This window comes from Balaenoptera physalus (assembly GCF_965194825.1).
Source record: "Balaenoptera physalus genome assembly, chromosome: 1".
Classification (NCBI taxonomy): domain Eukaryota; kingdom Metazoa; phylum Chordata; class Mammalia; order Artiodactyla; family Balaenopteridae; genus Balaenoptera; species Balaenoptera physalus.
This window is the reverse complement of record NC_138882.1, coordinates 196143116-196162481: the sequence shown is the minus strand read 5'-3', so window position 1 is coordinate 196162481 and position 19366 is coordinate 196143116. Positions and strand designations below refer to the sequence as shown.

At 53.0% G+C, this 19366-nt stretch overlaps 1 protein-coding gene across 4 annotated transcripts; it reads right to left on the bottom strand.

Annotated features, from left to right (window-relative positions):
* Window positions 1–14642: 14642 nt before the first annotated feature.
* On the bottom strand, window positions 14643–19187 carry HES4 (hes family bHLH transcription factor 4). 4 transcript variants are annotated; one of them, XM_082464001.1, is made up of 4 exons: window positions 18972–19187; window positions 18789–18884; window positions 18613–18700; window positions 14643–18524 (listed from the first exon to the last, which is right to left on the bottom strand). In XM_082464001.1, the coding sequence occupies exons 1-4, from the start codon at window positions 19077–19079 to the stop codon at window positions 18139–18141; spliced, it is 678 nt and encodes a 225-aa protein (XP_082320127.1). In that variant the 5' UTR covers window positions 19080–19187; the 3' UTR covers window positions 14643–18138. The 4 variants fall into 4 exon arrangements, with proteins under 4 accessions (XP_082320127.1, XP_082320126.1, XP_082320125.1 ...); XM_082464000.1 differs by having other exon boundaries at window positions 18789–19187; XM_082463999.1 differs by having other exon boundaries at window positions 18613–18884.
* Window positions 19188–19366: the final 179 nt, after the last annotated feature.

Genomic DNA, 19366 nt, shown 5'->3' with positions numbered 1-19366 from the left:
GTCCCAGAGCTTCACCCTGACACCTGTGGGGAACAGAGGCAGCCACCGAGTGATGAGCCAGGAAGTGACCGGTCCTGGAACGTTCCTAGAGGTCATTTGGGCGTGGCCACTGCCAACCTGGGTCAGGGTTTGCACCTCCCTGCTCTGGCCCCTCCCCTGGCAGCATCGTGAAGCTGCCGGTGGGGCTTGGGAGACAAGTGGGGTCCTTGAGGGCTCTCAGTGCAGGCACCCACATGGGAGTGGGCCTCTGAAGAGGGCTGGGAGGGGTCAGGGGAGAGCTGGTCACTCCTGCCAGCACCTCTCCCGACCTAGGCTCCTGCAAGCCGGGCCCAAGGCGGGGGTGGCAACGCAGTCTGTCTCTCCAGGAGTAGGGGTCTGGTGCTGCCAGCCGCAGGTCACCAGGAGGAGCCGGGCAGGAGACATGGCCTCTGAGAACAGCCCCTTACAGGCACCACCCTGCCCAGTCCCCTGAGCACTTTTCCAAAATGTGTCCATCCTGAGAGGGACGCCAGGAGGACCCTCTTTGACAGTTGAGCTTGGTAAGGCACAGAGAGGGTGAGTGAGTTGTCCATAGCCACACAGCTAGTAAGTGGCAGAGTTGGGCCCCAAAGCCCTGCGCGGAGCCATCCTGCCCTCGAGGCTGGTGTTGCCTATCCGCAGCCTGGCCACTGTGACACACACGCCCCCCGCTGGGGACAGAGGAGGGAGTGGGGGGGGTGGACAGCAAACAGCGAAACTAACAGGTAAACAGGATCATTTCCGACAGCAACACATCTTAAGAAGGACCTAGAGTGAAGAGGAGGGTGGCCTCTGAGGAGGGTCCAGGGGATTGAGACCGGGCAGGTGGGGACCACGACAGCCGAGGCTTCGAGTGGAGGAGGCCGAGTCACCCCAGAAGAGCAAGGTCGGGTGGCGTTCTCGGCCACCCTGGGTGGGCAAGCCTGGTCTGGGGTCTCTCCTCGCTGCCTCTGTGTGTTGGGAAAACCCAGGTTTCCCTCCTGTGTCTCTCCTGTGAGTCTCCTTTACTGGTCGCCAAAAGTGTGCGTGGGGGGAGGGGCTGACCCACGCCAGGCAATTCGGTGACATCAGCTGCGTGTCCGACAGGTTAACTCAATTCTGATACTATCTGGAGATGCTCAGGGGCTCAGTCCCACAGGCTGCCCCCAGCTTCAGACGCCAATGGCAAGGAGCAGGTCCCCAGGTCACCCACCACTTCTGTCCGACTTGGCTACAAATGTGAGATTCCCACGACCCACTGCCCCTTGGATTCATTTAATTTGCTAGAGGAGCTCAGAGAACTCAGGGAGACGTTCACTAACGCTCACCAGCTCATTATAAGAGGGTCGGGTGAAGGATGCAGGTGAGGGTCCAGGTTGGGAGACGGGCAGGGCTTCGTGGGAAGGGGCGTGGACGCGGCTCCACCCATCTCCAGCGCTCGGGATTTTGTGGAGGCTTCTTCACACAGCCATGATCGATTATTAACCCCATTTTCAGCCCCTCTCCTTTCTCAAGAGGATGGGGGCGGGGCTGAAAATTCCACGCTTCTCATCAGGCTTGGTCTTTCTGGTGACCAGCCCCCACAGGAGCCTCATTAGAACAAAAGATGCTCCTGGGCTCTCAGCAGGAAATCCCCAGGTTTTCAGGCACTCTGTGCTGGAACGGGGCGGAGACCAGTACCCCTATCTTCTAATCACCCCACAGTCCTCTTCCCTGCTCATCAGGCTCTGAACTCGGTGGCTAAGGCTGTGTTGGTCAGCTTCGCCGCTGAGGGTGGTCCGTGTGTGACCCGTGCATCGCCTTCCTGTGGATGGAGACTCGGGTCATTTCCAGTTTGCAGCTCTTCCGAGTCATGCTATGAACATTCTGGAACATTCCTTTTGGCGGGCTTGGAGGGTCGTGGGGTCCGAGGTGTTTGTCCAGCTCTAGAGGACACTGCCCAACAGTCTTGCGGGGTGGCTGTGCCCTCGCTCCAGTGTGTCTGCGCCCGCACTGCCTACGGCCTGTCACCGCCTGGTGCAGCACTTCCCTTAAGAATGAAGTTACTGGCCATTGTCATTTTCTTTTTTAATATTTATTTATTTATTTGGCTGCACCGGGTCTTTAGTTGCGGCAGTCAGGATCTTCGTTGCAGCGTGTGGGATCTAGTTCCCTGACCAGGGATCGAACCCCTGGACCCCTGCATTGGGAGCACAGAGTCTTAACCGCTGGGCCACCAAGGAAGTCCCCACTGGCATCTTCCTTTGTGAAGATGTCTCTTCAGTGCTTCTGCCTCTTTTCTATGCCTTTTTCTTATTGATCTGTAGGAGTTTGTTACCCATTCTGGGTAAGGATTCTGTTTTGAATATTTGTACTATGAATACCTCCCTCCCATCTCAACTTTTCAACCTCTTAACAGTGCCTTTTGATGAACAGAAGTTTTAAATTTTAACATAGTCCAAATTATCAACAATTTTCTTTATGCTTATCACTGTTTCTGTCTTTTTTTATTAATTAATTATTTATTTATTCTCGGCTGCGTTGGGTCTTTGTTGCTGCGCGCGGGCTTTTCTCTAGTTGTGGCGAGCGGGGGCTACTCTTCGTTGCGGTGCGCGGGCTTCCCCTTGCGGTGGCTTCTCTTATTGCGGAGCACGGGCTCTAGGTGCACAGGCTCAGTAGTTGTGGCTCGTGGGCTCAGTAGTTGTGGCTCGTGGGCCCAGTTGCTCCGCAGCGTGTGGGATCTTCCGGGACCAGGGCTCGAACCCGTGTGCCCTGCATTGGCAGGTGGATTCTTAACCACTGTGCCGCCAGGGAAGCCCTGTTTCTGTCTTTTTACAGAGCTCTTTGCCTGCCCCCAAAAGTCACGAAGGTTTCGCCACACCCTTCCACGTTTTTAGAGCTCCACCGTTTTACCTGTCTCACCCACCGCGACTACAAACCGCATGGTACTGATTTTCGTGGATGGTGGGTGATGGGGGTCCTGTCACACCTTTTGTTTCCACGTGGACACCAGTTGGCCCAGCGCCACATCACGACTCCGTGGCGCACACGTGTGTGTCTGTCTGTCTACAGGGCCACAGCAGCAGAGCCCCCCATGGACTCCCCAGACAGAGGAAGCTGGGAGGGTTTGGGGCAGGGGCTTTTCTACAGTTGCCATGGCTGCCCTGGAAGAAGCCAGTACAGGACCCGAAGGGAGGCTGTGGGGAGGGCGCGGTGGAGCTGGTTCCTTCTGAAGACCAGCTGTGGCTGGAGTTACCCGAGGCGTCCCCTCCGTCTCCTCGTCCCCCAATCATGGGCCTCCTCGTGGGAAGGGCTCTGGAGCACACGTGCATCTGCGCGCTTCTGACCCAGCTCCGCGCTGGGGGCCTTAAGTCTCTGTGGAGGCCCGCGAGCGGGTGTAGACGGACGGGCTGGAGGAGCCGCCGGGGAGTGGTGTCGCCGGGCACGCGGCCTGCGGTACCGCCGGACGCCACCAGAGGGCGAGCGGGCTCCACCGGAAGTCGGCAGAGCAGAGCCGTCGGCGCCTGGCTCTGAGAGGGCGGTGCGTTTGGGGGCGCCAGGGCCCCTTCCCGAAGCCACTTAGCCCCCTTTGAGCCCTTGACCTTGAGACATAAGCCCTCAAAAATAAGAGCCGACTTTCAACGAGCAGCTATTACACGCCTGGAAGTCTTAAATGCTTTACACAGATTATGGGTTTTTGACTTTTCATCTTTTAATAGTTTATTGATGTATAATTTAATATGATAAACTCCACATAAACTTTACACTTTAAAGTGTAAAGTTAGCTAAGTTTTGACATGTGTATTCACCCAGGAAGCCATCACCACACTCCTGAGAGTGAAACGCCCGCCACCCCAAGGGTTCCTGTGCCCTTTCTGACGCCCCCCTCTGCCCAGGCAGCCACGTGGGCCTTCTTTCCCTTCTGTCACCGCAGTTGGGTGGCACCGTCCAGAACTTCATGTAAATGGGATCATACAGTAGGCACTCGTTGGTGTAGTACGAAAGAGTGCAGTATGACTGGCTTCTGTCACTGAGCATAATTATTTTGAGATTCATCTATGCCACTGTGTATGCCAATAGTTCTTTTTATAATTAATAAGTACTGTCCCATTGTTGGACATGCCAAGAGTTGTTTATCCCTTCACCTGTTGATGGACATTTGGGGCTATGCTACAAACATTTGTGTTTAAGTCTTTGTGTGAACATGTGCTTGCATTTCTCTTGGGTAAACTGTTTTCCAGCGTGGTTACCATTTTTTCATCCCGACCAGGAGTTCCTGAGAGTTCGCATTGCTCCATATCCGCACCAGCACTAGGTCTGGTCAGACTTTTTAACTTTACCATTCTAGTAGATGGTTAGAACTGTCTCATTGTGGGGTTTTCTTGTTTTTTGTTTTTGTTTGTTTGCTTGCTTTTTTTTAAACGATTATTAAAGAGGGTATTTTATTTTATTTTATTTTTTAATTTTATTTATTTATTTGGTTGTGCCAGGTCTTAGTTGTGGTAGGCGGGCTCCTTAGTTGCGGCTCACCAGCTCCCTAGTTGTGGCACGTGGGCTCATTAGTTGTGGCATGCAAACTCTTAGTTGCAGCATGCATATGGGATCTAGTTCCCTGACCAGGGATCGAACCCGGGTCCCCTGCATTGGGAGTGTGGAGTTTTAACCTCTGCGCCACCAGGGAAGTCCCTCATTGTGGTTTTAATTTGCATTTCCTTAATGACTAAAGCTGAGCATCTTTTCCTGTGTTTAAATGCATCCAAGAAATTCCCTGGTGGTCTAGTGGTTAGGACTTGGCGCTTTCACTGCCGAGGGCCTGGGTTTGATCCCTGGTTGGGGAACTGAGATCCCACAAGCTGCGTGGCAAAAACATTTTTAAAATAAATAAATAAATAAATGCATCCATATATCTTCTTCCATGAAATGACTGATCAAATCTTCTGCCCATTTTCTTCATTGGGTTATTTGTTTTCTTATTGTTGAGTCTTAAGAGTTCTTTATATATTCTTTACATAAGTTCTTCATCAGTTACGTGATATGAAATTATTTCCTTCTAGTCTGTGGCTCATCTTTTTATTTTCTGAACAATGTCTTTTGAAGAGCAGAAGTTCTTAATTTTGATGAATTCCAGTTTATCCATTTTTTTATCCATTTTTCTCTCATGGATTGTTCTTTTGGTTGTATCTAAGAAATCTTCGCCTAACCAAAGATCACAAAGATTTTCTAAATTTTCTCCAAGAAGTTTTTTTTAGTTTTAGGTTTTGCATTTGGGTCTATGATCCATTTTGAGTTAATTTGTGTATATGGTGTAAAGATATGGCTCCAGATTATTTTATTTGTGTATGGATATCCAATAGTACCTATACCATTTGTTGAAAAGACTCTCCCCTTTCTCCACTGAATTGTCTTAGCACCTCTGTTGAAAGTCAGCTGACCATATAGGTATGGGTGGCTCTGTTTCTAGGATTCTAGGTTGATAGTTTTTACTTTCAGTAAAGATGTAGTTCCACTGTCTCCTCACATGCATTGTTTCCAACAAGAAATCAGCCATCATTTACCCTTGTTCCTCCGTATATGTCTTTTTTTCCATAGAGGCTCTTAAAACCTTCTCTTTACTGCTGTTTTTACAGGGAAGGGGTTAACAGTTTTATTGATATATAATTTACACCCCATGCAATTCACCCATTTAAATTAAATAGTTTTTAGTATAGTCAGAGTTGTGCAACCATCAATATAAACAAATTTAGAACATGTTCATCACCCCACAAGTATACCCCGTACTAGTCATTCCCCATTTCCCTGGACCTCCACCCCAGCTGTGGGCAACCACTAATCTACTTTATACCAATTTGCCTATCGTGGACATTTCATGTAAATGGACTCACACAGTATGTGGCCTTTTGTGTCTGGCTTCTTTCACCCGGCATAATCTTTTCAAGGTTCATCCATGTCGTAGCATGTATCAGTACTTCATTCCTTTCTGTTGCCAAAGAATATTCCATTGTATGGATATAGCACATTTTATGTGTGTGTATGTATGTAAGATATGTAAATAATAAGATATGTAAGATATGTAAATAAATTGTATGTATGTATGTATTTTTATTTATTTATTTATTTATCTTTTTGGCCATGCCAAGCAGCATGTGGGATTTTAGTTCTCCAACCAGGGTTTGAACCCACATCCCCTGCAGTGAAAGCATGGTGTCTTATCCACTGAACTGCCACGGAAGTTCCCTAGCACATTTTTAAATGTATCCATTCATCAGTTGATGGACATTTGGGTTATTTCCACTTCTTGGCTATTATGAATAATGCTGCTGTGAACATTTATGCACACATTTTTGTGTAGACATGTTTTCATTTCTCTTGAGTATGTACCCAGGAGTGGAATTGCTGGGTCATATGGTAATTCTACATTTAACCTTTTGAAGAACTTCCAAACAGTTTTCTAAAGTGGCTGCACCATTTTGCATTCCTATGAACAATGTATAAGTGTTCCAATTTCTCCACAAGCTCACCAATACTTGTTACCATCTGTCTTTTTAATTATAGCTACCCTAGTGGGTATGAAGTGGTATCTCATTGTGGTTTGATTTAAATTTCCCTGGTGGTTGATGATGTCAGGCATCTTTTTGTGTGTTTATTGGCCATTTATATATCTTTGGAGAAATGTCTATTAAGATTTTTCTCCAATTTTTTAGTTGGGTTGTCTTATTATTGAGTTGAGAGAGTTATTTATATATTTTAAATACAAGCCTCTTGTCAGTATGTTTTGCAAATATTTTCTCCCATTCTATGTGTCTTTCACTTTTTCTTTTTTTTTTGTTTAAACAACCCAGTCTTTTTTTTAAAATTTATTTTAATTTATTTATTTTTGGCTGCATTGGGTCTTCGTTGCTGTGTGCGGGCTTTCTCTAGTTATGGCAAGCGGGGGTTGCTCAGCAGTTGTGGCTCACGGGCTTAGCTGCTCCACAGCATGTGGGATCTTCCCGGACCAGGGCTCGAACCGTCGTCCCCTGCATTGGCAGGCGGATTCTTAACCACTGCGCCACCAGGGAAGTCCCTCACTTTTTCGATAACCTCCTTTGAAGCCAAAAGTTTTTAATTTTTATGAAGTCCAATTTATCTTCTTCTTTTTTTTTTTTATCTTTTGTCACTTTTGCTTTTGGAAACATATCCAAGAAGGCTTTGTCTTCTGGACCTGACTTCAGGTCCTTCCTGACACAAGGTCATGAAGAATTACTCCTGTATTTTCTTCTAAGTGTTTTATAGTTTTAGCTCTTACATTTATGTATATCATCCATTTTTAGTTAATTTTTCTGTATGGTGTGAGGAAGGGGTTCAACTATATTCTTTTGCATATGGATATTCAGATGTCCCAGCACAATTTGTTGAAGAAACTGTTCTTTCTTCTACTGGATTGTCTTGGCATCCTTGTTGAAAACCAAGTGACTAAAAGTGAAGGCTTATTTCTGAACTCTGAATTCTATTCCATCAATCAATATGTTCAACCTCATGCTGGTACCACACTGTCTTGATTATTGTAGCTTTGTAGTAACTTTTGGAATCAGGAAGTTTGAGTCCTCCAACTTTGTTCTTTTTCAAGATTGTTTTGGATATTCTGGGTCCCTTGGATTTCCATATGAATTTTAGGAGCAGCTTGTCAATTTCTGCAAACATGTTAACTGGAACTTTGAAGAGATTGTGTTGAATCTATAGATCAATTTGGGAAGTACTGTCACCTTAACAATGTTAAATCTTCCAATCCATGAATGTGGAATATCTTTCCATTTATTTAGGTCTTCTTTAATTTCTTTCAACAATATTGTATAGTTTTCAAAGTATAAGTTTTGCACTTCTTTTATTAAATTTATTCATAAATGTTTTAGTCTTTTTGATGTTATTATAAATTGAATCGATTTCTTATTTCATTTTCAGATTGTTGAAAATGTATAGAAATATAACTGATTTTAAAATATTGATCTTGTACCCTGCAACCTTGCTTAATTCATTCATTAGTTCTAATAGTTTTTCTTAGTGCATTCCATGGAATTTTCTACATATAAGATCATGTCATTTGAACATAGATAGTTTTACTTCTTTTTTCCAATATGGATGTATTTTATTTCATTTTCTTGCCTAGTTGGCCTGGCTAGAACTTCCCACACCTTTTGTTTTTTGTTTCTTTGTTTTGGTTTTGGTTTTGTTTTGGCAGTTCTATAATTTTACTGGACAATCAGCAGATAGTTCTCATCCACATTAACTGCCTGTAGATTTTTGAAAGTGGTGACAGGTACACAGGTAACCAATGTATAGAGCTTGTTTGGTGAATCTTCATCTTCATTATGCCCACACCTCTGACTAGAAGTTGTGAGAGCAGAAATCATTGTTTTATTGCTGTGTTTTAGCAATTTGATTATGATGTTCCTTGATGCAATTTTCTTCAAACTTCTTGTGCTTGGGACTTCCCTGGTGGTGCAGTGGTTAAGACTCTGCGCTCCCAATGCAGGGTGCCTGGGTTCGATCCCTGGGAACTAGATCCCACATGCATGCCGCAACTAAGAGTTCGCATGCCACAACTAAGGAGCCAGCGAGCTGCAACTAAGGAGCTCACAAGCCGCAACTAAGGAGCCCACCTGCTGCAACTAAGAGCCGGGGCAACCAAATAAATAAATATAAATAAATAAATAAATAAATAAACAAACTTCTTGTGCTTGAGTTTTCTTGAGCTTCTTGGATCTGTGGGTTTATCATTTATGTCAAGATTGTAAAACTTCCAGTCATTATTTCTTCAAATGTTTCTCACTTCCCCCCTCCTCTGAGATGCCAATTACATGTATGTCAGGCCCTTGACGTTGACCACAGCTCACTAATGCTCTTTTCTTCCCCCAGCCCCCGCTTTTTAAATCTCTGTTTTATTTTCAATAGTTTTTATTTTTATGTTTGCAGTTTACTAATAGTTTTCTCTTCAATGTCTAATCTCTAGTCTGCATTACTCCCACCCAATGTATTTCTTACCTCAGACATCATAATTTTCCAAAAGTTCAATTGAGGTTTTTGTACCTTCAATGTCTCCAAGACATTCAGTCTTTCCTCTAGCTTCTCAGTCATGTGACGTGCAGCTATAACAACTGTTTTAATGTCCTTGTCTATCATCTGTGACATTTCTAGGGTGCTTTCAATTGATTGAACTTTCTCATTATGGGTCAGATTTTCCTGCTTCTCTGCATGCCTGGTAAACTTTTACTGGATGCCAGACATTGTGAATTTTAATGTGTTGGGTGCTGGATATTTTTATACTACTATAAACATTCTTGAGCTCTGTTCTGGGTGCGGCTGTTATTTGGAAGCAGTTTGATCCTTTCAGGTCTTGTTTGTAAACTTTGTTGGGCAGGCCTAGAACAGTGTCTAACCTATGGACAAGACCCTGCTGGGCACTCTGCCACCTGCCCTGTAGTTATGGGGTTTCCATTCTGGCTAGTGGAGACTGGAACTGTGTCTGGCCCTGTGTGAACTCAGGGGTTGCCATCTAATTCTTTGGGTGGTCCTTTCCCTGGCCTGGAGGAGTTTCCGCACAAGGATGTTCTAATCAGGTTTGAGGGGGAACCCCTGCAGCTCTCTGGAGTTCTGTCTCTGGCACCACCTCTCTTCCTTCTGACACCCTGTCCTATGAACTTCAGCTACATTGGTCCCCCAGGACTGTCAGCTCCACCTCCTTAACTCAGGGAGTCTGCCTGGCTTCCTGCCCTGCACCGTGGCCTGGAAACTGTTTCCAAGCAGTCAGCTGGGGCAGTGTAGGGCTCACTTCATTTCTTTTCCACTTCTCAGGGACCGCTTTTTTTTTTTTTTAAAGAGCTGGGCTTTTTTTTTTTTTTTTTTTTTTTTATTTTTGGCTGTGTTTGGTCTTTGTTTCTGCGCACGGGCTTTCTCCAGTTGCGGCGAGCGGGGGCTACTCTTCGTTGAGGTGCGCAGGCTTCTCATTGCAGTGGCTTCTCTTGTTGCGGAGCATGGGCTCTAGGCACGCAGGCTTCAGTAGTTGTGGCATGCGGGCTCAGTAGTTGTGGCTCGCGGGCTCTAGAGCGCAGGCTCAGTAGTTGTGGCGCACGGGCTTAGTTGCTCTGTAGAATGTGGGATCCTCCCAGACCAGGGCTCGAACCCGTGTCCCCTGCATTGGCAGGCGGGTTCTTAACCACTGCGCCACCAGGGAAGCCCAGGGAGCACTCTTTTTCATGGTCTGCAGTTTCATATATTTTAACCAGTTTTTTAATTGTTTTAGGCAGAAGGGTAAATCTGGTCCCTGCTACTCAGTCTTGGCTGGAAGCTGTCATAATGCAGATTATTTATTTTATTTAATCCTCTCAACCACCTAGCTCCACAGGCAGGTACTATTACTAATCCCGTCTTACATCTGAGATTTTGTGACACACAGTGACAACATGCAAGGTCACAGTGACAGCAGAGGTAGGGTTCAGTCCCGGGCTGTGTCAGGCGCATCCCTGAACCACTGGTGGGGAGCTCGAGGCTGTCCTGCACAGGCGCCCCGCGTGGAATGTGGGGGCAGGGCGTGGACCTGCAGGTACTCCAAACACAGAGCAGACTGAGGAGGCCTGAGTCTCCGTCGGGAGGGCCCTGGCCGGCTCCTAGAGGCCTCTGTGTCCGACTCGATTTATTGACTGTGTGTCCTGACCATGAGGTGGTGGGTCTCTGGCTCTGTGCATTTGTTCTCCTCAGTTACCTGCCCAGGTGGAGACTAGTTCTAGTGGGCTGGTTACTGAGAGCCCAGAGGCAGGTGTGCTCCAGGAACAAGTGGTAACTGTCTCCCTTTCCCCTTCCCTCCTCCTGACTTCCCTCAAGGCCACATCACTGCTCCAGTGACGCAGCTGAGAAACCTGCAGCAGCGTCACAGCTGCACCGGTCACAGCTGCGGGCCCTGTCAGCACAGCCACCGAGCTCTAGGCACCCTTTGGGGCTGGGACACTTGATGAAATAAAATTTATATTTTGGGAATTCCCTGGCAGTCCAGTGGTGAGACTCAGCACTCTCACTGCTGGGGCCCGGGTTCGATCCCTGGTCGGGGAACTAAGATCCTGCAAGCCCTGCAGCACGGCCAAAAAAAAAAAACATATTTTAAGGCAGGACAAGAGAAAATTAAACATAAGATTCTCTCCGTGTGTTTGTTGGCGTCTCCTCCCTCCCTGACCCGCCACGTGCATCTGCATCACACGCGAGTCGGAGCTCCGCCAAGGTGGGGCGCCTGCTCCACCGGAAAGATCCATTTTTTTCTTCTGATGCCAGCAATGTAACTTCTTAAAGAATAGAGTCCCTGGGCTTCCCTGGTGGCTCAGTGGTTAAGAACCTGCCTGCCAATGCAGGGGACACGGGTTCGAGCCCTGGTCTGGGAAGATCCCACATGCTACAGAGCAACTGAGCCCGTGCGCCACAACTACTGAGCCTGCACTCTAGAACCCGCGAGCCACAACTACTGAGCCCATGTGCCACAACTACTGAAGCCCGCGTGCCTAGAGTCTGTGCTCCACAACAAGAGAAGCCACCACAATGAGAAGCCCGCACACCGCAACGAAGAGTAGTAGCCCCTGCTCGCCGCAACTAGAGAAAGCCTGCGCACAGCAACGAAGACCCAACGCAGCCAAAAATAAATCTTTAAAAAAATCATCTAAAAAAAAAAAAAAGAATAGAGTTCTTTCCCAATTCTGGAGGGGGTCATGGTGACTTGCTGCTCCTTTGTGGGTGTTTACCTGGACTATGCATCCTTAGTGACCTTTATGTAAAATATCAGTAGGTCATTTTGATGTGAGAGCCTTTGTCTCAAAAACATATATGGGGCTTCCCTGGTGGCGCAGTGGTTGAGCATCTGCCTGCCAATGCAGGGGACACGGGTTCGAGCCCTGGTCTGGGAAGATCCCACATGCCGCGGAGCAACTAAGCCCGTGCGCCACAACTACTGAGCCTGCGCGTTCGGAGCTTGTGTTCCGCAACAAGAGAGGCCGCGATAGTGAGATGCCCGCGCACCGCGATGAAGAGTGGCCCCCGCTCACCACCACTAGAGAAAGCCCTCACGCGGAAACTAAGACCCAACACAGCCAAACATAAAAATTAATTAATTAATTAATTAAAAAAAAAAAAAACAACGTATATGAGGGGAGTTCCTTGGTGACCTAGTGGTTAGGACTCCAAGCTTTCACTGCCATGGCCCGGGTTCAATCCCTCATCAGGGAATTGAGACCCCACAAGCTGTGCAGCATGGCCAAAAAAAAAAAAAGCAGTGTATGACTATGCGTTCTACTTGTAACAGGCGCAACAGTTCGCGGGGTTTTCTGAGAATCTGCCTCCCAGGTTAGAATCCTCAGTTTGGCTCCAATAAAATTCCCTTTTTTCCTTCTTACCTTGATAGTTAATTGAATTTTCGTTGACACGTTACAGGCATCATTCCATTTACCCTACACACACTCCCGAGCTCCACGCTGGGGTGGCCCAGACCTTCCCCAGGACTCTGGGCTCAGGCTGGGACTCTTCCCCACCCAGGAAGAAGCTGCCTTTACCACACAAGTCAAATCTGTGCGGCAGGGAGGGGCCCCGTGAACAAGGAGCATCAGCCCAGGCACCCGAAACCTTAGTTTCTGTCCCCACGAGGGGGCAGGCGTTTGTCCCAGCGAGTTCTGGAAAGTCAGCCGCTACCTCCAGCCTCCAGTCTGCTCGGTAACATCAAGCCCAGGCATCCTGGTCAGCCCGGCTGCTGCAACAGGACAAATCAATAATAGGAATGTATTCAGCGGTCTTCCCTGGTGGCGCAGTGGTTGAGAATACGCCTGCCAGTGCAGAGGACACGGGTTCGAGCCCTGGTCCGGGAAGCTCCCACATGCCGCGGAGCAATGAAGCCCGTGCGCCACAACTACTGAGCCTGCGCTCTAGAGCCCGTGAGCCACAACTACTGAAGCCCACATGCCTAGAGCCCGTGCTCTGCAACGAGAGAAGCCACGACAATGAGAAGCCCACGCACCGCAACCAAGAGTAGCCCCCGCTCGCAGCAACTAGAGAAAGCCCACACACGCAGCAACGAAGACCCAACGCAGCCCAAAATAAAAACAAATAAATAAATAAATTTATTTTTTAAAAAAGAAAGAAATGTATTCATCATGGACCCAGAGGCTGGTACCAGCACGGGCAGGTTCCCATGAGGACCTCTTCCAGGAGCAAAGCCTGCCTTCCGGCTGTGTCTTCACATGGCCGATAGGGTAGGCGAAAGCTCTCCCGTCTCGTCCCTCTGTAAGGGCACTAATCCCATTCCATGACCCCATCCCCTCCCAGAGGCCCCTCTTAAGGCCACCACCTTGGGGGGTAGGTTTCAACATATGAATTAGCAGGGAAGGCGGGGGGCGGTGAGGGTTGTGGACACATTTAGTCCATTGGACCTGGTCTCTGCTCTGGAAAAGTCCGACCAAAGATTGCAGACTCCAAGTGGGCAGACCAGTCAGCTCAGTCCTGGGATGTTACCCTCACCTCTTAATTCAACAAAGCAAACTCCTAGGGACACGGAGAGAAGAAAGTCCCATGTACACACAGCCAGATGATGCCCTGTCCCACCTGGCATTTCGTCCAGAGCCAGCCTCCTGATCCAAGTAGAGGAAGAAGCTTGGCCAGGTCCTGCCTAACACTTTTCTGACCTTAGGTTGGCAGGGAAAGCCCAAGCCCAGGGCCCCGCAGGCCTGGGGCCTTGAGAGGCCATGAAGAGGGAGGGCCAGGAGCTGGGGGTGCTCCGGCTGGAGCCCGGCCAGCCCCCGGCCCCTGGATGTGCGTTTATGGCCCAGGCCGTGGTCAGCTCATATGTTGGGGGGTGGGCGTAGGGGCCAGGAGAGGACAGAGTTGCCTCCCTACACCTAGAGCTGCTGAGCCCTACCCCACTGTGCTAGACAAGGCAAGGGGTGCTGGGGGGACCATGGGTGAGGGGAAGGGTGCAGCTGGGGAAGCCCTCCTCCCCACCAGCCTCTGGCCCACTCGTGGGTAAGGATGGGAAGGCAGGAAGTGGGCCCCCACCTCCCCACACAGACATGGGGATTCCTTCTCTGAAGTGGGAGCCCAAAGCCACCAGATGGGTGTCAGGGTCAGGCAGTCCACCAGGAAGAGACGCCTTTGAAGCAGCAGCAGCCGGTTGCTTCTTGGTCACCATAGACACCAGGCTGCAGGGGCTGACGTGCCCATTGAGGGCAGGTCAGCGTGGCCCTGGGGCAGGTTGGGTTCTGTGGGTCTCAGCACAGAGAATCTCCCACACCTCTCCTTGTTTGAAGTCTGAGGCCCATGAATCCCCAACGCCATGCCCTGTCAGTTGTCAGAACAGAAATGGCCCCCTGCCCTGCCCAGAAGCCACAGGGATGGGCTTGGCTTCCCTGCACCCCCAGCTGGAGCTCACAGGGAAGCGACTTCCAGGCAGACAACAGGCCAACCCACTCCGCTCCCCACCACAGCTTCAACGGCTGTTTCTGGGTCCCACCCCGCCTGACCCCTTCCGCAGCCCCATCAAGTGGGCACATGGTGGTGGCCCTGGGTGGCGGTGGGCACATTAGTTGTTTATTGTTATTGTTATTTATTTTAATTTTACATAAAACATTATTATTTATAGCTGCATGACAAATCAACCTACAATTCAGCAGTTTAAAACAACAGACATTTATTATCTCGCACAGTTTCTGAGGGATAGGAGTCGAGGAGCCGCTCAGCTGGGTGGTTCTGGCTCTCAGACTCTCAAGGTTGCCCTTGAGATGTCAGCAGTGGCTGGGGTCTCATCTGAAGGCTCGACAGGGCTGGAGGATCTGCTTCTAAACACCACACTCTGTTGGCCTCTCCATAGCAAAGAACAGCTGGCCTCCCTCAGAGTGGAGAATGTGAGAGACAAAGAGGTAGGCCAGGATGCCCTGCAACCTCATCTTCTACAGGACCTCACTGGTCACGCAGGTCAACCTCAGTACAGTTACAAGGCTGAATACCAGGTGGGGGCTCTTGGGGGCCTCCTGGGAGGCCATCAACCCCAGGGCCTCTTTCCTTGCCCAAGGGTGCATCCTAGGATGGGTATGGTCCCCAGGGCTCCGTGGAGCAGAGAGTAGCCAGGCACAGCTGCAGAACCCTCTGGGCTCAGCTTCTTCCTCGGGAAAAGGGAGCAGGTCCTGGAGCCAGGGCATGCCAGTGCGTGCCAGGGGAGGGGAAGAGGCTGCTGGGGCCTAGAGATACTCGGGCAACCACAGGAGTTCTGGTGGGGGAGCTAAGGCCTCACCTCTCACAAGCCAGGGCTCCAAGCAGCCCCAGGCCCTGCCCCACCCCAAATTCCCAAGTGACTGGTTTCATGGGCCTGGCCAGGCCGACTTCTGTCACCATGAGGACTAATTCTTTCTCCAGATTTCAAACACCTATGACTTGCTGTCATTGTCTGGTCCCCAAGCCCTGACCCCACAGGCAAGACAGAGGGGCCCAGCATCACAGGGCTCCACAGGGCTGAGACACCCACAGAGGCAGGCAGATCACCTGACCTTGCACATGAACTCAGCAAACATTTATTGACCCTTGGTCCCTGCCAGGAACTGGGCTGGAAGGAGGCCACAGATGAATGAGGCCCCACCCGCCAGTGGAGGAGAAATGATCAGTTGGCCGCACCCTCCCCGCAGGAGGAGGAAGTTCTGATCCCTCCCACACACACACCCCCTCCCCCCACCCGCAAGACACATCCACCGGAGAAGATACTTCCTCTATTATTGTCCTGGGAAGGTCTGCAAGACAAAAGCCAAGCCAAAGGGGTGGAGGGACACAGAGGAATTACCCAGAGCCCCTCTGAGGCATGGGAGGGGGCAGGAAATGGGCGGAAGAGAGGGGAGGGTGGGAGGAGGAAGAGCCCCTGCTGTGAGGGGGAGACCCCAGCCCAGCTCTCCGGGGCTGGGGCAGGTGTCCAGGCTGAGCCGGGAGAGGGGTGTGGGCTCCTCCCACAGACAAGGATACTGCTGAGGGGCAGCCTGGGGAGGGCAGCCAGCCTCGGCCCGGCTGTGCTTCCTCACACGCCCCTCATCTAATCAAGGGCGACACCCTCTGCCAACCTCCGGGCTCCTCTTTCATCCAAGCTAATTAACGAGGTCTGTATGGCCTGAGCCTGACCTGAGCGTCTTCCTGTTCCAAGCAGGTGCTGGGGACAGGAGCGAGTGACACAGACACGGCCCTGGCCTCCAGAGCCCTCGGGGTCTGGGGTGGCTGCCTCAGGTGAGAAAGTGGGGAGAGAACGGGGCAGGGGGGTGAGTACAAAGGGATAGAGACGGGAGGAGCTTGCCTGTCTGAGGGTCAGTGTGGTTCCCTCAGAGCCTGAGGTCCCTGGAGGGCTAACAGGGCGCTCGGCGCAAAGATCCCTTTGGCAATAGCGTCTTGAGAACAGATGACCAGGAACAGGAAGTAAGGAAGTAAGCGAGGGGGCAAGGCCCAGGGACGGAGGCGGGGGGCGGTCTGGTCTGGCGCTGTCACCACCCTCTCCCTGGAGAAGGGAGAGTGTGATGACCCAAGTTCCAGGTGACCTTCCCGGGCAGCCCTTCTCTCTCTGGCCACCAGGTGGGGCGCTCCCCCTACCCACGGACCCACCCACCCAGCTTCATATCCCAAAGCCGCCGGCCCTCCCCTCCTGCACTGAGGCCCTCCCTGAGCAGTTCCCCTCCCCCAACCAAGCTGAACTTTGGTTTCTGAAATGGACCCTCTACAGTTCTCCTGCTGGGAGGGCCTCCCAGGCTGGTCAGCAGCAACTCCCCCAGAGTCCTGCTGGTGACCCAGCTCTCCCAGCCTCCCCAGGGCCGGTGTGCAGAGGGTGCGGCACCTGCCCTGCATGGCTGCAACTGTCCAGGACCACTGGCCTGGGCCCTGGACACTCAGGGAGATGGACCAGGCAGCTAGGGGTCGGGGAGGAACTGGCTTGGTGGGACGTGGCAGGCCCTGCCGGTGTGCACGGCTGAGTCCACGAGGGCAGGTGAACCTTGCACACGACACGGACACGGGAGCTGATGGGCCACTGGGGGAGGGGCAGGCCAGCCCCGGCAGTGATTCACTCTCCTCCTCCGTGATGGTCCCTGGCCAGGCAGGCGGCCGGCAACCATCAGATGAACTTGGCTGTGGTTGGGACACAGATCTTGCCTCAGCCTCAGGAGGGCTCAGGATGAGACACCGCAGTCCCAGCTGCGTGCCTTGGACCACCCCCTCACCGCACCTGGAGCACAGCCCCAGCAGCAGCGGGGGGAGGCCTGGGACCACAGGACAGCGACTCCCGGAGTGGGGAGGGGGGGCGACGCCCAACGCCACCTAGGATCGCTGTATTGTAGGGTGAACACACAGCCGGTGCTCACGACGGATGCATAGGCCGGACCAACGCCAGTTCCTTCGTACTGTAGGGGGACCTCCCCTCTCAGGGCAGGATGGGGCACACAGCAGGGCTGCACTCTGGCAGGAGAAGAGCCCCAGCACTAAGTGCCCTTTGTCGGGCTGGCCCCCGTTCCCTGCCCCTGGGACTCAGATGCCCTCTCCTGCTGGCACCCCTCTCCTGGGCAGACACTGGCCTGGGGCAGGCTCGACGCACGGGCGGGCACAGGCAGCTTGGTGCTGAGCCACAAGAAGGCAGGAGGTGGAACAGGCCAGAACCGAAGCTTCAGGGACAGTCAGCCCTCACCACAGCTCAGCACCAAGACAACAGTGTGAAAATACATGTGTCCACCTTCCAGGGTCCTCGAGAGTGAGAGTGGGGGAAGAACATGCCCAGTGACGCTGCACGACTGCTTCCCAGCACTGGGAGACGTTCTGGAAAACGTGATGACTGCCACCGTCCTGCCTGAGCCTCCCGAGGGACCTCTCACACACACCCTCCTCCCCACTTCAAGGCGGGTCGCGGCTCCAGCGCAGTGAGATACAGGCAAACGCAAGGCCGGCCGAACCTGCGCGCCGGGCACCTGCGGGCCCAGGTGGGAGCAGAACCCCCGAGGCCCGCCCTGCCCGCTTGCGCGAAGACGTCAGCCGACCCCGCTGCTGGGCCTCTGCCGGACTGGACCCTTCACGAAGACGGCAAAACAAAACTCCCGACGCGGTCTCTGGAAATAAATATTTTCTGGCACAGTCTCAGCGGGTTCTGAGGCCGCGACCTCACCGCAGCCACGGCCTCCAGGGTGCGCCCCGGCCCTGAGCCGCGGCCCCGGGGGCGGCGAGGGGCGCCCCCGTCCGGCCCGGCAGGAAGGGCGGCGCCAAGACCGCCCCGGAGCGCGGCAAGGGGCAGGGGCCGTCGAAGGCCGGCGGTGGCGGGCGGCCCGCGTAGACCGCGGGCGCCAGAACTTCGGCGGCGGGGGCCGGTGGAAGCGGGCGGCGCGAGGGCCCCAGCCGGGCCAGGCAAGTCGCCAGATGGCCGAGCAGGCGGGACCGCACGTCGGCCGGGACGCCCTCGCAGCCGGCCAGGAAGCGATTCACCTCGGCCAGACACTCGTGGAAGCCGGCGCGGTACTTGCCCAGGACTGCCGGGTCGGCGCGGAGGGCGGCTGCGGGGGTGGCAGGGGACAGGCGGTCGGGGCCCGCGGTGGCGGCGGCTCCGGCCCCAGGCCCCTCGCCGCCGCCGCCCGCGCTCACCTGTCACCTGCACGCGCCGCAGGCTCTGCAGGTGCTTCACGGTCAGCTCCAGGATGTCCGCCTTCTCCAGCTTCGAGCGGCGGGAGCTCTGGGGGCGGGGCCGGTGTGGGCGGCTGGCAGCCCGGGAGCGCCCGGATTCCAGGCTCCCCGATCTCGCCCTCCCACCCCCGACTCACCTCTTTCCTGAGGGCGTCCAGGAGGAGGCTCCGGAGCTGAGCGAGGCTCTCGTTGATGCGCGCGCGGCGCCGCTTCTCCATGACGGGCTTGGAGGACTGCGGGGTCGGCAGCGGCTGAGTCCCGCGGGCGTCAGCTCCCCTCTCCCCCCCGCTCCTGCCAACCGCGTCCGGCCGGGTCCCCACCTTCCGGTGCTCGGCCGCGCTCCGGGGCTGGTCCGGGGTCCGGCGGGCACCGGCCGGCGCTCCCGCCCGCGGCGAGGCCCTCAGCTTCCCCGGGGTGTCGGCAGGCATGGTGCGCCCCCCGCGCCGCCCGGGGCCGAGGGCGGGCCGGACGCACGGCTTCCGGAGCCCTTCCCCCGCGGGTTCCAGGCTCCGGGACCGAGCGCGCGTAGCCCGCCGCCTGGCTATTTAAGGAAGCGCCGCCGCGGGGCGTGTGAATCCGGCTCCGCGTTCTTTCCCACACTCGCGCCAGCCAATGAGCCGCCGGCGCTGGGCAGCCCGCCCCCGGCCGCAGCCCCCGCCGGCTGTCAGTCACGCGTCCGCTCCCGGCCCACCGACCCCGCGGGCGACAAAGGCGA